Source organism: Centroberyx gerrardi, chromosome 7, assembly GCF_048128805.1.
Source record: "Centroberyx gerrardi isolate f3 chromosome 7, fCenGer3.hap1.cur.20231027, whole genome shotgun sequence".
NCBI lineage: Eukaryota > Metazoa > Chordata > Actinopteri > Beryciformes > Berycidae > Centroberyx > Centroberyx gerrardi.
Window position 1 is genome coordinate 21,975,658 of NC_136003.1, and position 17,373 is coordinate 21,993,030.

The following is a 17,373-nucleotide window of genomic DNA, read 5'->3' on the forward strand; positions in this document are numbered from 1 at the left end:
AATCTCTTATCCAAATGTAATGGTAGGAGTTTGACATTATTTCAAAAGTTACAGGAATTATTGTTTTAAACATAAACCTTAAAAAAAATCTGACCACCAAGGAGCATGTGCAGCTGGATTCCCCTGATGGGACACTGTTGAGAAGTTTGCCTTCTCAGATTTTTTCAGTCTTTACCTCAGAGTCTTGGCGATCCTTTTTCTGGACAATCCCTGTGATAAACTTTTTAACTGGAGACTTTTGATCTCTTCCTAATTCCTTATTATATGGGTGATGTTGTTTGGAGGGGGTGAGAAGAACTGGAATCGTTACTGGGAAGAAGTAATAAATCGCACATTAGCCTACTTGTTACTTTTCTTAAAAGTAATGAATTACTTTACTTATTAGGCTACTCCCCACACTACTCATTGCACTACTTTTGCGTTACACCCTAAAACGATTGTGCTAGCCTTAAGTGTGTTCAGCGGCGGCGCTTCCTATAGGCGACATAGGCGGCCGCCTAGGGCGCCATCTCGAGGGGGGCGCCAAAATTGTGCCCAGAAAAAAAAAAGTTCATCAGTGAGTGATCATCACAGTCAAAGTAATACTAAAAATTACACTACGTGAGTTGATTTAAGTGACATGAGACACAACTGGGGAGGATTTACTAAATTGCTTTGAATGTAGCGTAATGTATTAACCAATCAAGGGCGATGTGTGTGTGCCTTGGGTAGGCCTACATTGTGCGTCGGGTGAAGGTAAGATGCCTTGCAAGTTATTTTCGTGACTTTTTGCTGGGCTGTGCTTTTTACATATTTACTGTGTTGTTTTCCTTTGTTTTAGGCTGCGGAGTTAGCAATTGGCAATGTGTGATGATGGTTAACGGGACATGCACGTTGCGCTTTTGGCATTGCGTAATGGTGAGAGGGACACTTAGTTTTTGGCATTTGGCATTGCATAATGGTGACAGCATATGGCAATTTGGCAACAAAATACATGTCAGGAATGAAGTAAAGATTCACATTCACAAAAAAATTCATAGTAGATTATGCGATTAATGCGATTAATGTTGTGTGTGTGTGTGCGTGTGTTTGAGAGAGCGAGAGAGAGAACTGATTGATGCTATGGGTCATTGTACCCTAACCCTGGCAATAACAAGCATATATTTATATAAATTGTATAACCCCCCCCCCCCCCCGCAAAATAACATTGAGTTGGCAACCCTATACGTGAAATAGTTGATAAAACGTGACAACGTGTGGATGGGCGGCATTTATAGTTTTGCCCAGGGCGCCTGATTGGCACGCGCAGGCACTGCTTGTGTTCATTGGGCTACTGTTCATGTTGACCTAAGTCCACATTACCAGCAGAAGTAATGACAGACAAAATCTTTCTTTTAAGGTTTTTAATAAAAATTGAGCCTACAGCATTAACTTTGGGCTTTCCGAGTCATATAGCCTACCACTTTGTTGACTCGTTCATATTCGCTCTAATTCAAATATTTCCAATATGACTTGAAGGCAGGATAAGACAAGAGGAATTGTTCGAAGTAGAGAGCGGGAAATACACCAATGAGTAAAAAGTGTGGTCTGATATTTTACATTAGGTACTATTCATTTAAATCAATAATGTATATTTGTCATAATAGTTCATGTGAAAGAAAATAACAAATGCATAGCCAGCCAGCCGCTTTTGACCGTCCGTCACTGCGTCACACTCCGACCCCTCCCTCTCCCCCGGCCTGCTGCTGCACAGTGCACTGCCAGATGACAGTCTGCCTCATGGACAGCAGCAGCTGAGCTCAGACCTGTGCCGTGCTCCCGTTTGGTAATTTCCCCCGTAAATCTCCCGTATTTTCCCTTTAAAAAAAAAAATGTTTACAGTTAGAGAGAGAGAGAGAGAGGTGGGTGAGCGAGAGAGCGGTGAGTGAGCGAGAGAGAGAGAGAGAGAGAGAGAGAGAGAGAGAGAGAGAGAGAGAGAGACAGACAGACAGACAGACAAAGACAGAGAGAGACAGACAGAGAGAGAGAGAGACAGACAGACAGACAGACAGACAGACAGACAGACAGAGAGAGAGAGAGAGAGAGAGAGAGAGAGAGAGAGAGAGACAGACAGACAGACAGACAGAGACACAGACACAATGAGAGGAACTGAAAGTAACTGATGGTGTTTTTCGCCCTTTAAAACTCTTTATTAACAACCATAAAAAAAGACAGAGAGAGAGAGAGAGAGAGAGAGAGAGCGAGAGAGAGAGAGAGAGAGAGAGAGAGAGAGAGAGAGAGAGAGAGAGAGAGAGAGAGAGAGAGAGAGAGAGAGAGAGAGGTGAGTGAGCTGCCCTCCACCCCTCTCGAACGGAGCGTCAGATGAGCCGGTCAGCGCGATCAGACAGCAGTAAAACTTAACAAAATGGAAAGGAATCCTTCCAAAAAAACCCGTGAAGGCCCGTGAAGCTGAGGCATCAAAATGTGCAAAAATTGCTGACCTTCTCAGTAGTGCAAGCACCAACAACATTTCCATTGCCGGTGGAACGGCATCAAGAGGCTCAGTGCCTCTCTCTACATGTCCATCCCTTTACTCCACCTTTTAATTGTTTATAGTTTGTTATTAGACAACGTTATAGTTTATTAGAATTTATTTATTGTTACCTGGTGTTGGTTAATTTAAATATTTATTGTTGAAAGTTACCAAATTAAAGTGATAAAAATGGCAATGGCAATCCCTGACTGATTTCATCTGTATTGATATAGATTATATCCTTTTCAAATATAGCCCTTTATCATGATGCACTAAATGTTCAATGTTGTGGTCTCCTCACAGTGGTGGTCTGCTGGCGACAAACCGTATGTAGTACTAATTATTATACTAATACTAATACTATGCACTGATGTGCATAGTATTAGTCTATGCACATCAGATAATTAGTAACATTAACTGTAAAATAAGAAACCAAAGTATATCAGTATGCGATTCCTTAACTCTCATATTGACATAGTTTTCAACTAGCCTATACACTACAACAGCATAATAGAACTCCTGAAATTCAGTTATGGCTTTTGGTTTTGGTGTGCCACCCCAAGATTTTCAGTGGCCCCATTTGGCCACCCCTATGAAAAATTTCTGGGGGCGCCACTGCTATTACGCCAATAAAAAGGCTAAAGAGGCTAAAGAATGTAACGCAAGTAACGATCTTAGATCAGTAACTGTAATGTGATTACTGATATTGGAACAGTAATGCCTTACTTTACTCCATTACAGGAAAAAGTAATGTGATTATAGTAACGCATTAGCTACCACCAACACAGACATATCCAAACACGAGATATGAATTGTGTTGTGAACTTGGGATGAATTGTTACAACCTTTACAACAACAACAAAAAAACGCATTTCAAGGACCAGGCCTATTGAAAGAAGGTAAGGACATGGACATAGGCTTAAGAAATGGAGCTTCGCGTTAATTCGGGCAGAACACTTAAGTCGTGCATGCTATCAGCTGATTGGCTATCAGCTGTCCCATCCAAACAGCTCATCAACTGATCAGTATCAACTGATTCTCAATCACCTTCAAACAGGTCAGTGAGGCGGCCTTTATAATCTGACAGCTCACACTGCTGATCATTCATGCCACTGCAGCTGTTGACCCAAGTCGATGCAAAAACCAACTCAACCTCATCTTGCTGTACCAAGCTCCAAATGTTGAAGGGTACGCCATTGCGCGTCTACAGCCCTAATTCTCAGCCCCAGCTGACCAGTCATCAAACGTATCAAATGGTAGAGGGATCGTGGCCACTGTGAGCGTTCAGTGCCAACATACTGCCTGAACGTTATTTCAATCTAGAGCCATCTGGCCTTATCAAGCATCACCACTCAGTAGTCTACAGCATGCCAAGAAAGTTTTAGCCTTAGGAAAATTACCTAGACTACTGAACTCTTCGTCTGCCAATTAATTGATTAGACTGTAGGGTCACTTCAATCAAATAGGCTCAATCCAAGTTAGTTCTGTGTAATGGCTTGGTGTGAGTGCAACCACACAGAGGAATGCCAATTACGAAAGGCAAAAGCCCATAGCTGTCTGTATCAGTTGCAGTAGGCTATAGGCTACACTGGGGGAAAAAATTATCTTGCCCCCTTCTGAGCGGGTCCACCCTTTGAAAGCTGCAGTAGTTTATACTCTTGTTTAGATAAGCCTTTAGAAACGCCCCCATGTATTGGCAACAACCATCACAGAAAAAATGACCTTAGTCATCACGTTGGTATCAACTGATAACAAAATCTTTTAATATTAATTAATTGCAGAGCCTGGATTTTAAATCAGTATGTAATATGTTTGACCTGGATGTTTTACGCCATACATTTTGAAAATTTCAAGCCCTCGTTGTTTATGTTATGTGAACTTAAGTGAAGCTATGTGAACGTTGAACTTATTCAAAGCTTTGACCGCAGAAAGCCTTGCCGAAAAACTATATTATGACCGAGAATAGACAATAGAGTAAGACTCTAATATCAAATGTATTTTGAATTCTTTTCATTCATTTTGACGCTAGCTCCCGACTTAACGTGCGCACATTTGAAAGAGGTTTGCAGAGAGCAAATAGACGCGGCATATTGCGCACTAACAATTATTGGCAATGAAAATGAATTTAGGAAACTTTTAGTGGGAAGTGCAGTTCGGTATTGCCTGTCCAAAATGCCTGGACGTGTGTATTTTAAATACGTATGTCACCATGACATGTTTTTTTGTTTTTTATCTCATGCAAGCTGTCCACATATCATTTGGAACGCGTCCAAATGCCAGTCGGCCTATCTCGGAGGTGGGCCCGGGTGTGCCCACGTACTGTTTCGTGTATAAAAACCCCCGCGGCTTAGGCTGATCACTGAATTTTTGCTTCAGCATCCACCTCTGAAAACAGGCAAGATGAGTCTCACTTCTAAGGACAAGGCAATGGTCAGGTCCTTCTGGGCCAAGGTGTCTGGAAAGGTCGAGGACATCGGCAACGATGCTCTGTCCAGGTAAATCTAGTTTGGAATGACTGACTGATGTGAAACTTACTCTAATTTACAGTGTCATATGAAATATATTATTTTATCGTGTTGTTGCTTTTTTCCAGGATGCTGGTTGTCTACCCGCAGACCAAGACTTATTTCTCCCACTGGAAGGACCTGAGCCCCGGCTCTGCCCCGGTGAGGAAACACGGAAAGACTGTGATGATGGGAGTTGGAGAGGCCGTGGGCAAAATCGACGACCTGAATGCAGGTCTTCTCACCCTCAGTGAGCTGCATGCCTTCCAGCTGCGAGTGGATCCTGCTAACTTCAAGGTAGGAAGCATGGATGGAAAGACAACAATCCATGGAAAATAGGCCTACACAATACAACCTTTAATAGTTTTCAAACTCGGGGGTCCTTGAGTTTCACTATTTATTATCTCCCCGTGTACAGAGTAGAAAGTTATACAGTTGAATGTGTAATTATCAACAACAGCAAAAAAACCAAACAAACAAACTTGTTATGCAATATTTAATAATGTGCTTATCCTCTTTTCACAGATCCTCTCCCACAACATCCTTGTGGTTCTGGCCATCATGTTCCCCAATGAGTTCACCCCTGAGGCTCACGTGTCTATGGACAAGTTCCTGTGCGCCCTGTCTCTGGCTCTGTCTGAGAAATACCGATAAACTGCAACAAAAGGAGCAGAATTCGGACAGCAGCATGACCTCAGACGCGCTCTGTTGCTCTGAATATGATTAATAAATGTTCAAATGCAAAGAAATTATTTTTGTGGCTGAGTGGATTTCTCTTAAAGGTATAGATCAAAAGTCACAAGGACTATTTTAAGTCAATAGCACGCTTGACTACAATCAAGTAGCCTGAATGCAATTCAAAAATTAAATATGACACATTTGATTAAAATGACATCTAAAACTTTCTTGTTTGTGCATCGCACATGGGCGGAGACACATTGTCAGAAAATCGAGGCCAAATGATCCATGGGTTTATGTGGTTTAATAATTAGCCTTTACACTACCAGTCAAAACACACCGCATTTTTCTTTATTTTTACATTTTCCACATTTTAGAATAATAGTAGACTAAAGACATCAAAACTGTGAAATAACACAAATGGAATTGACCAAAAAACAAACAAAACAAATCAAAACTATCTTATATTTTAGATTCTTTAAAGTAGCCACCCTTTGCCTTGATGGAAAGGCAAAGGCTTTGGAAAGTAATTCATACATAGGCATCAACTTCACTTTTTATATTTGTCTAAGGCATTTAAGCCTTTAGATCAAAATGGATTTAAGATAATGAAAAACAATACATTCAGTGAGGTGTGTCGAAACTTTTGACTGGTAATATCAGCGGTAGTTCAGTAATAATAAATTAGGCTACAGATTATTCATGCAGTTATGGCTATCAAATATGAAAATGGAAGGAACAGAAACTTTTTCGTGTAAATCAGCATTGCCTTTTCATATAAGCAATAGCTTGATAAGTATGTGACATTAGCTTCCAGCTCACATGCAGGGGCTTATGAAGGAAGGTCATGAAGATAAATTCTTTAAAATTAATTTAGTTAATATAAACCAAATATATTGAGAGAATGTTCTTATTCAGAATATGAAAGTATATGAGGTATTAGCTACCTTAAAAGGCAAACTATTATTGCTTTAGATGCAGACCCTTAAATCTATTATTTTATCTCCAAATTAATGTATTTTTTCATTATTATTTTTTTTTATTTAATTTTAATTAAAATTACAAATAAATATTACAAATACATATTAAATATTCAATAACAATTCTGATAATGCTGATGGTCATAATAATAACAATAATAATAATAATAATAATAATCATAATAATAATAATATCATATTATTATTGATGACGATTGTTGAATTGAAAAAGCTGTTGCTAAGTGCAGAGCACAAATAATTGCCGACTTAAAAATAGCCTACTTTTAATGTTAAGTGTGGCCCTTTCCAAACAATTTACCTACTCCGTTACCACTTAGATGTATAAATTCAGCAGTGTTTCATTCTCTAGACTAGCCTATAGGCCTAATAACACGTTTCTGCAGGTCAGTCTTGACAAAATAACTCGAAAATGAAACAAATTTTCTTATTCTTTTGATCAGTTTTCTAGCTCACCAGCAATTTTAAAATGCAAGCCTAAATATATTTTCATTCATATATCGTCATGGTTATTACCTTAATTACATGGATAATCACAGACAAACAACGTGCTCAGTATGCTGACTGTTTTATTTGCTTTTGAGACAGAGGATAAAACAAGAGCCTCTACATAAATGATCAGCGTGTGATCTGATGTGACTCTCTAGTGGTACTGCCTTCCCAGAGAGGAAACCACCACGACCATGAACTTCTGGAAAGCTGCCTGGACATCAGCAGTGAAACCAGTGCCCATCTGTTTGGCAAGCACGACGGTCAGACAGTCTGAAAACAGCTGAAAACAACAGGAAAAAGATGTTTAATATATGCGTAACATCATGTCCTGATTATCCCACCTAGCACTGACCAGAAAATACCCTCTAAATCAGATAAATATAACAATAACAAAAATACTCAATGTACAGCTATTCAAGGTAACCGAGATAGTAGGCTATGCAAATTTGTCTGAGAAGGCATTTATTGTGTGAGATTTATAGTTAGAGTGGATTCATTTGTAACTTATTATTATTAACTTATTAACTAGGCTACTACTAAACCGATCGGAGATATGTAGGCTACCCTGAAGTTGTCGGGGTCCACGTGAAGTTTCTCAGAGTGCAGCACGCTCAGCTGAGCATAGGTTTCCTTGATGTTGTCCATGTTCTTCAGAGCCCGGTCCAGACCGTGCAGGATAGTCTTTCCATGGGCGGCCACCATCGGGTTTCCAATAATGGCTGCGGCATTGTAGAGGTTTCCAAAGTTGCCAAAATACCTCTGAGTCCAGGGGTAGACGACCAGGCACCTTAGGAAACATAAAAAAACTAAATGTTAGAGCTAAATCGAGACATGGGGTCAGTGTGCGGGGAAAATGCACAACATACATTTGTGGCTAATGTGCAAAATATGTCTTGTGCGTATTACGCACAGACAGTGCGCATAATGAACCAGGTATGACTCACGATCCTTAAAACTTGTCGAGGGTGCATTGCACAGGTGACTTCCTTTGGACTCATTGCACTCTTTTCAATGTAAATAGATAACAGCAAATATATCTCACCTGGAAAGAGCTGCAGGGCCCACGGTCTCGTAGTCCAACTTGGAGAAGATGTCCTGGATGGTGGCGCGCTCGAAGTCTGTCCACTCAACCATTTTGCTGGCTCTAGTTTTGTTTCCAAGAGTCCTTTCTGGGGTCAATGGATCCTGTGCTCCAAGACCTTGTCTAGGTAACTTTTAAAGCAGTCCTTTCTCCCCTCCCAAAAGTCAGCGATTGGATGGAGTATAGAGTGGTGGGCTGGTCAAGCGATGCGCTACAGATTTTGTTAAGATGATAAGGAAAGGATGTACCTGCACGGCTTCAATTGTTTCTGTGGCAGAGGAAACATTTCATAGGGCTTTAGTGTTTAACGTTCTGTAATTACATACCACTTAGCCAACATGGCTTGATCATAACCAAGGGCTATTTTGCCTGTGTCTCAGTAGGCTATAAGGCAGCTAAAGGAGAAATTAAAATTAACTATTTAAAACTACTGTAGCTCCTGCATTTTAATAGATTTTTTGAGTAACGCCATTATTTTATCACTTTAAAATGTTGTTTTTTTGAATACAATTTTATTTTGATACACACGAGTACTGAGTGCAATGAGAAGAGTCTCATTGCATGGGGTCAGTTGTGTGAAATTCGCCTGTTCATAATTAGTTTAATTTAGTAACTAAATATGCTACTTTAGTACGTTTAGTATGCTATTCCTTTCTTTTATTTGATGGTATACATTTATATACAAGTAGGCTACGCTTATTCTGATTGAGTAAAATATTTCCCACCTTTTGTTGAAAGTAATCAGTAATAGTAAGGCTCTATGATACGAGGTGCTTGTGCTAAATGGTGCAGTTTGTAATGAATTGTACAAATATGGTTGGTTTATAATCAACAGCAAACCACTGTCCACAGAATGGATGAATCAATCAGGTGTATTAGCGCCCTCACCTGTTGAAAAGCAAATAGTAGGGTACTGTAGTTTTGGATTAATTATTTCTCCAAATCAAACTTCCAACAGAGGGCGCTCATAAACTTCATGAAGCCATACAGGCTACAGGGGGTGAGGCAGTAAAGCCTGTTCATTTTCAATTGTTGGGGAGCCTGGCTTTTATTGCTGTAGAAAATGTTATTTTGAAGGTGTTCATCAAATTATAGGTCTATGTAAACTTAAGACATGTTTATGTGGTGTTTTATGTAGCGCATTACGTAGCTGGGCAAGGTTTGCTCTGGGGGGAAAAAAACTATGAACTTAATTCTTACATGCCTGCCATATTGAGTACAATACCTACCTGACATATTGGATCATAAATGCCATGCTGCTCAAATTCACATAGTAAATGGATTCTGAATGTATGTTTACCTACATGTAGACTGATATGTAGTCTATCTATATGTTTTGCACTTCATATTCCCCTCTGCCCATCATCTATTTTCACTGTATCTGAAGTCCTGCTGTCCTTGTTCCATGTGTGTCAGCATGTAGGCTACTCTGAAACTCTGTAAGTTGTCAATATGTCTCTAGACCCATGTTATTATACATTCCTAAACATCCTGTATATTGTAGCCAGGAGCATAAGAGGTTCACAAGGGGCCTGGGTACAAGAATTTGCTATGGGTCCCCCTGGGAAATTAGGCAGAGGTGACCTAACATGTTGCACATTTATTAATAAATTCCATTTATTCAATGAAATATTGCAATACAGTTGATCAAAACTGTATGTCAATGCAAAGACAAAACAACCCATGATACATAGCTTGAGATTGCAAGATAGTGCAGATGCTTTACAAACTACACTTGTCAGTAATTCACATCTGAATACTAATTATTAATTAACTTCATTAATTAACTAATAATTAAAACGAATCATTAATAATAATAAAAATAGTAAACGTAAATATGTGTGCAGTGGAAACTATGGAGGACAAGTTTGGTCTACTGTGACACAACAGGTAATGGTATTCTGAAGGTAGCTAGCTAAGAAGGCAATACAAACAGAGGCCTATACCATGATTATAATGTTCATATGTTTAGATGAACAATTTGAGCAAAACGATTCCAAAAACTGGTATTTCGTACAGATAACTAGCCAGGGTTTCCCACACATAGACAACTTTGTGGCGGCCCGCCACAATATCAGCACTGACCGCCACAATGTTTTTTCGTTTTCACTATTTAATTGTAGAACTGCGTGTAGCGCATTGATTCGCTCAGCCAGTAATTGCTCCGCGCGCGATCTCTCTCTCGCTCCCTTTCTCTGTCTCTCGCGCTCTCTCTCGGTCTCTCGCTCACGCGCGCTCTCACCGGTCCCGTCTGTGCGCCTCCCATTACACACAATATTTGTTTTCCATGCCAAGAAGACGGCCGGCTGAATTCCCGAAAAGAAGAACCAACAGTTAACGTTACTCAGAATACAGCTGGGTTTCCGAGATTAGCACGCGACCTAGCTGCTAGTCAGTGTTAATATTACCTTTTTAACTCTGACTCTGAATGTTTGCTCCCTCAATTCAGATTAATATTGAAAAACATTTTCAAAGAAGGAAAATGACTCGTCCTGAGGAGGAGCAGGGACATTCTGGACCAGAGGAGCTGCTGAGCAGTAAAACAGAGTATGTAACAATGTCAAAGGCTAGCAATTTAACGATGTAAAGATACAGGTTAATTGACAGCACAGAGAGATGTAGCAGGGCAGAGGGTCAGAAAAGCAGACTTCTCTGTAAAAGGGGCCTCATTTCTATTCTTTTGTACCTTACAGACAAAAGCAAGCAACAAACAGAACAGTGTAGCACTGTTTCTATTTTTAAGTTACGTTATCTTTGACACAAAGTACTTGAAAGGGAGCACTTTAGATATTTGTTTGACAAATGGAACTATTTAAAATGGAGTACATCAGATCATTTTTCAGTCATTCAGGTAATGGGATCCTTTATTGATAATAGCCTATATACTGACAATATAACAGAATACAAGAATAAAAAGGCACTCAACCCCTTGCTTCTGCATTGAGAAACAAACTTCCTGTCACCAGCTGTGGCCTTCACTAAATTGCTCCACAACCTTCCCAAAAATTTTTATTTGTTATATTATGTATCTAGTGCTAGTAACCACTACAATTCTGTTGTTTTTGTTGGATTGGTTTGTCAATAAGTCGCAAAAAGGAACTTGCCACAGTAAGTTGTTTAGCTGGTTTAGCTGTTACCACGATGATGTGAAAGGGGCCTATTATATGAACTGTCTAGCCTACTGTTCACAGGGCAGATAGGACAAGACTGCCTAAAGAAAATTCTTCTCTGCTCCCAGAACTAGTTTAATTCAGCCCTGCAGGACAGAAAATGAATCTGCCCCCAGAACAAGCATGAGTCTTAAAGCCTACTGTAAATAAATCTGCCCCCAGAACAAGCATGAGAACATCTGCCCCCAGAACAAGCATGAGTCTTATAGCCTACTGTAAATAAATCTGCCCCCAGAACAAGCATGAGTCTTAAAGCCTACTGTAAATAAATCTGCCCCCAGAACAAGCATGAGAACATCTGCCCCCAGAACAAGCATGAGTCTTATAGCCTACTGTAAATAAATCTGCCCCCAGAACAAGCATGAGTACATCTGCCCCCAGAACAAGCATGAGTCTTATAGCCTACTGTAAATAAATCTGCCCCCAGAACAAGCATGAGTACATCTGCCCCCAGAACAAGCATGAGTCTTATAGCCTACTGTAAATAAATCTGCCCCCAGAACAAGCATGAGTACATCTGCCCCCAGAACAAGCATGAGTCTTATAGCCTACTGTAAATCAATCTGCCCCCAGAACAAGCATGAGTCTTATAGCCTACTGTAAATCAATCTGCCCCCAGAACAAGCATGAGTCTTATAGCCTACTGTAAATAAATCTGCCCCCAGAACAAGCATGAGTACATCTGCCCCCAGAATAAGCATGAGTCTTATAACCTACTGTAAATAAATCTACCCCCAGAACAGGCATGAGTATACTACATCTGCCCCCAGAACAGGCATGAGAACATCTGCCCCCAGAACAAGCATGAGGCATATAGCCTACTGTAAATAAATCTACCCCCAGAACAGGCATGAGTACTACATCTGCCCCCAGAACAAGCATGAGTCTTATAACCTACTGTAAATATATCTGCCCCAAGAACAAGCATGAGTCTTACCTACTGTGCTCGGGGCAGATAGGACAAGACACCGGGGGAAAAGCAAGATGAACGTGTTTATTTCTGCCTAAAACAAGTTAAACCCGCAATAAGCGATTTCAGACCCTGTAACCAATCCTGAAACTACCGTGTGCTACGTGGAGATTTCCGTGAGACGTTTTTTTTTTTTTTTTTTTTTTATTTAAACAAAGGAATAATATACAAACATTCAGGTAAACAATAGCATATAGATCACATTTATGGACACAAATGTATATGAGGAACATAGAGGGAAGACAATTACATAAAAATAAAAACAGGAGTACACATACACACAAATATAACATATTTAGTCAGAGGTTTCAGGGAAAAAAGTTCCATAATGTTTCAATAGCTTATTACTTTTTTTGTTGTTTAGTAAACTGAGTGATTTAAGTAGAGAATTCAATTCTAGGAGAAAAGGTGAGATTTTAGGTAGTGGTTTAGAAAATTTTTGTTTGTGAATAAAAAGCTTTGCATATAGGATAATGAAATTAATCAGATATTCAAGAGCGCCATCATCTGGATTATCATAGTAACAGATAATATCCCTAAGATTAAAAGAGTAGACAGAGTTAGCAGCTTCAAAAAAGTGAGACTCTAGATCTGTCCAAAATTTTCGGGATATTTCACAATCAAAAAATAGGTGAGAAACTGTTTCTATATTATGTTTGCAGAAAAAATACCAATGTGTGTAAACTTAGCAATAAGACAATTAGCAGGGTATATCTTATGTAAAATTTTGAAATGTACTTCCTTAGCCTTGTTTGAAATACAGTACTTATAAGGTAAGAGCCAAGCCCTTCTCCAATTTATGTTCTCAATTTGAGACCTCCAGAAAAACTTGCCTCTAGGAACAGTTTTATTCTTTCTTTGAAAAGTTTGGCGAATATGCTTGTTGTTACACTTTATATCTGTCAGTTCAATTCCACCCAACATCAGTAAAGGCTGTGTTATATTATTCTCACCATAACTTAAGTGGCTTTTCACAAGTTGAATTAATCCATTTGGAATAGCACGAGTTAAAGAATTAAATTCTCTGAAAGGAATTGGAAAACTGTGTACAGCCATAAACCGTTCATAGGACAGCATATTACCAAATTCATCAAAAAGATTGAGAATATGATTTATATCTCTTTGGAACCATTTAAGAAAGAATAAGGATTTGTTTCTGATAAGTATGTCGCAGTTGTTCCAGAGAAAAGTTTTGTGAGGCGAGAAATTGTGGACAAAAGACAGCTTCCAAGCTAGAAGGGCTTGCTGATGGAATTTTGACAATTTGATTGGCAATCTGTTCGGCAAAAAATTACATGTCAAAAGAAAAGAAAGACCACCAATTTTGTTGAAAATGTGATTTGGGATGAAATACCAAATTGAATCAGGATTTTTAAGACATTTTTTAACCAGTTAACCTTAAAGGTATTAACCATGGGTTTCAAGCTCGCGGCCCGCGGGCCAATTGCGGCCCGCGAGACGATATTTTGTGGCCCCCACCTTAATATGAAAGTTTAATGTTAGTGCGGCCCGCGAGTTTTATATGGATGGCACTTTACAGTATTGTGTGCGGAGCTGAACGAACCTACCAATCACGGTGGGGTATATGGCTCTCGGGGGTGGGACATCGACCGGGCTTGATGCAAGCAGAGAAACATTTCTCAATGAGTGAAAGTTACAGCAGCGTTGCCATGGAGTTTTCTTCCGTGCCTGGCTGGCTGCCTCGTTTCTATTGGGCACACGCGTACATTCGTCCCAGCGCGCTGCGTTCACAACACTTCCAAAAAAAAGTTTTTTAAGTTGCTGCCCAGCGGGACATTATAGAGAGCCTAAGTCCCTCCCCTTCCGGTGGACCACCATGGGACCTTATTTCGGAAAAAATATGTACGGTAGTCAACGGCGAGAGACAAATAATTGTTTGATCCCGTTTGAATTGTGCCATGAATTACACATATGATGTTTTGTCAATTTAAAAGATAATTTTGCAAGTCAAGAAAGTCGCAGTTTGTGGTAAAACTGTTGAACTATAAGACTGTAAAAATACGTAATTAGAAAGACTACACACCCAAAAGTCGCGCAAGTGACGTAACTTCCTCTCTCCACAAGCTACCCAGAGCCGCTGAAGCTAAGTCCCTCTCAGATAGCAGGAGTATTATACACAACCTGGAAGGTAGACAGTAAGAATGGATTTAAACTGGTTTAGGATAGTTTTAGTACAGTGGGGGCTAACGTTAACGCGATGCCTGTGTGTGTTTCCTATGTTTCGTTCCATGTTGGTGTTGGTGACGTATATTGTGCGAGACGAGAGATGTAGTTCACTGAGCGGTTTCACACAAAACTAAACGTTACTGTACTGTTTTACAACAAACTGCGACTTTCTTGACTTGCAAAATTATCTTTTAAATTGACAAAACATCATATGTGTAATTCATGGCACAATTCAAACGGGATCAAACAATTATTTGTCTCTCGCCGTTGACTACCGTACATATTTTTTCCGAAATAAGGTCCCATGGGGGACAGCGGAAGGGGAGGGACTTAGGCTCTCTATACGTATATATGTCTCTCTCTGACAAAATAAATCAAAGTGATGCGTACGCGGCGGGATAAAAGAAAGTAAGGAACTCAATGTAGCCTAATGTAGTCTGCAGTCACATAGCGACACCTGTCCGTCGGCGATAACAGTCCCCGGTAAACCGGACCAATTATAGGGTCGCACCGTTATTTGTGGGTCATTATTTTTTATTTGCATCGCGCTATTTGCATTGCCTCACACGATGAACACTACTAGGTGAGTGGAAAAGCAGACAAGCTTGGGCAAATTTTGAGAGAATTGACCCCCAGCTTCCCTGAGCTTTCCCGAATGTTCAAGCGGACCATGTGCCTTTTTGGGAGCACATACTTGTGCGAAAAGCTCTTCTCCACCTTGAACTTCAATAAGTCCAAGTACAGGTCCAGACTTACTGATAATCATCTTCAAGCCATACTGAGGGTCTCAACTGCTTCCTCCCTCAAGCCAAATGTGGCTCAGCTATGCGAGAGGAAGCGCTGCCAGGTCTCTAGCAGCAAGGAGTAGGCAAGAGAAGCCATGTTCAGAAGAACAGTTCATGTTCTTCAATGTTCCATTCATGTTCAGGACAATTCATATTCAGAAGAACCCATTGAGGTTAAAGAACTGTTAATAAAGACGTTTAAATCTTATTTTGTGTTAAAAAATAAAAATAAAGACATTTGAGAAGATTGGAATTTTTTTAACAAAGCTTTTCTTGTGGAATACCTGATGCGGCCCAGCCTCACCCAGACTCTGCCTCCAGCGGCCCCCAGGTAAATTGAGTTTGAGACCCCTGGTATTAACAGTATCAACGAAATCCAGGACTTCAAGGCCTCCTTCTGCTTTGCTATTAGAAAGTACAAATTTCTTAAGTTTATGTGATTTATTCTTCCAAATTAAATCTAGAAAAATTATATTTACTTCTGTGGCTGTTGAATATTTCCGTGAGACGTAATGATATAAACAAGTGAAGTATTACATAATTTAAATCAGGAAGACTACATATCTCCGCCCCTCTCTCGTTTCATTCAAACTTCTCTCTATCCAATCACCGTTATACAACGCATTCCCTCGCTTTCAATATCCAATCCATGCAAGCCATCATTTTCCCTCTCCTTCTCGCAGAACCAATCATCTAAGGGTCGAGAGTATATATTATGTCATTTTCATTACGCTACTCACGAATGTGTATGCTGTCTTGCAGTCGCTGTCATTCCAGCTGTTTCGCCCCTCCTCCTCCCCAGCCACCACCAACGTCATGGCTCCTCATCATGGAGTCTACGCCAAACTCTATTTATGTTTTATTCAATCAAATATTCATTGAGCATTTAACCTAGTCTCTCCTGATTGAAAAAGCCACACACGCGGGCCAGCTGTGTTGTTTACACCTATTTTCTAAAGCATGTTGACAAAGTAGGCCAGCGTAATGGCGAATCGATGAAGCAAGCGAGTAAACGTTTTCAACTAGTAAAGCTGTTACCTGCACTTGTCATTGTGGGTGTAAGGTTGCCCGAGTGGTCAAGGAGGCAAATGAGGGGAGCATCAAACCAGGTTGGCGTTCCAACAAGAAACATTTATTTTTCTTGCACCGTGAATAACACACTTGCCCAACACCTGTCAGCATACACCTTCCACCCCACCAGACACATACAGACTACCTGCATTATAAAGGGTGTTGGCTCTACTAATGAGCTGGCACATACCATTCACAGGGATATGTAAACCCACATAAATATCTACACACATGAATGACAATAAATATTTACATAAAACTATTACCACAAATATTTACCTTTATAATAAATATTTACATACCCAAAAATAGATACGAAAAATACCAATAAATAACCTACATCAATAAATACATTCAAACAGTACAACAAACTCCCCTCTACCCTTTTCCCGCTTGCTGTAACCCTCCCGGAACTAATAATAGGTGCGTGGGTCGCCGGGGAATTCTTTTGCCCAAACACCCTGGGAGGAGGAGAACAGGCAAAGGTAAGTTTGTGCATGACAATACAGTTAATTGTACTGTTATTTAGCATCGCATGAGTCACATTATACTCCTCAAATATCTCGCTACAATTGAATTGCAAATCAATGCGCCTTATTTTATGTTCACAGGCGAACGACGAGGCGGAACAGCCCAGCGTCCCTGCTGTGAAACACGCGACTCATGCGAGCTGCAATATACAAACAATCAATAAATAAGTACATTTATTACCATACCACGTGTGTGTTTATTTAACCTGTGTACCAATATCTGCAAATCTGTTCATCGATTAACCTATTTAATCTAGCAATAGTATTTACTATTCACTAGGGAACCAGTAACAGCGACCCGTCGTTACAGTGGGATATGTAACCTTCAGCGGGAGAAACCTCTGGCAAAGCGAGACTGGTAACTGGCAATACTCCGTAGGCACGTTTAGTTTAGCCATTAGCCTTTATGCACGGTT

General features: G+C 40.0%; 2 protein-coding genes across 2 annotated transcripts; one reads left to right on the forward strand and one right to left on the reverse strand.

Moving 5' to 3' along the window:
* The first annotated feature begins 4,832 nt into the window (after positions 1-4,832).
* On the forward strand, positions 4,833-5,744 carry LOC139928196 (hemoglobin subunit alpha-2-like). The gene is made up of 3 exons (XM_071920637.1): positions 4,833-4,986; positions 5,085-5,292; positions 5,521-5,744. The coding sequence occupies exons 1-3, from the start codon at positions 4,892-4,894 to the stop codon at positions 5,647-5,649; spliced, it is 432 nt and encodes a 143-aa protein (XP_071776738.1). The 5' UTR covers positions 4,833-4,891; the 3' UTR covers positions 5,650-5,744.
* Positions 5,745-7,223: 1,479 nt separating this feature from the next.
* Positions 7,224-8,364, reverse strand: LOC139928195 (hemoglobin subunit beta-2). The gene is made up of 3 exons (XM_071920636.1): positions 8,206-8,364; positions 7,728-7,950; positions 7,224-7,443 (listed from the first exon to the last, which is right to left on the reverse strand). Exons 1-3 carry the CDS (start codon positions 8,295-8,297, stop codon positions 7,315-7,317), a joined length of 444 nt encoding a protein of 147 aa, XP_071776737.1. The 5' UTR covers positions 8,298-8,364; the 3' UTR covers positions 7,224-7,314.
* Positions 8,365-17,373: the final 9,009 nt, after the last annotated feature.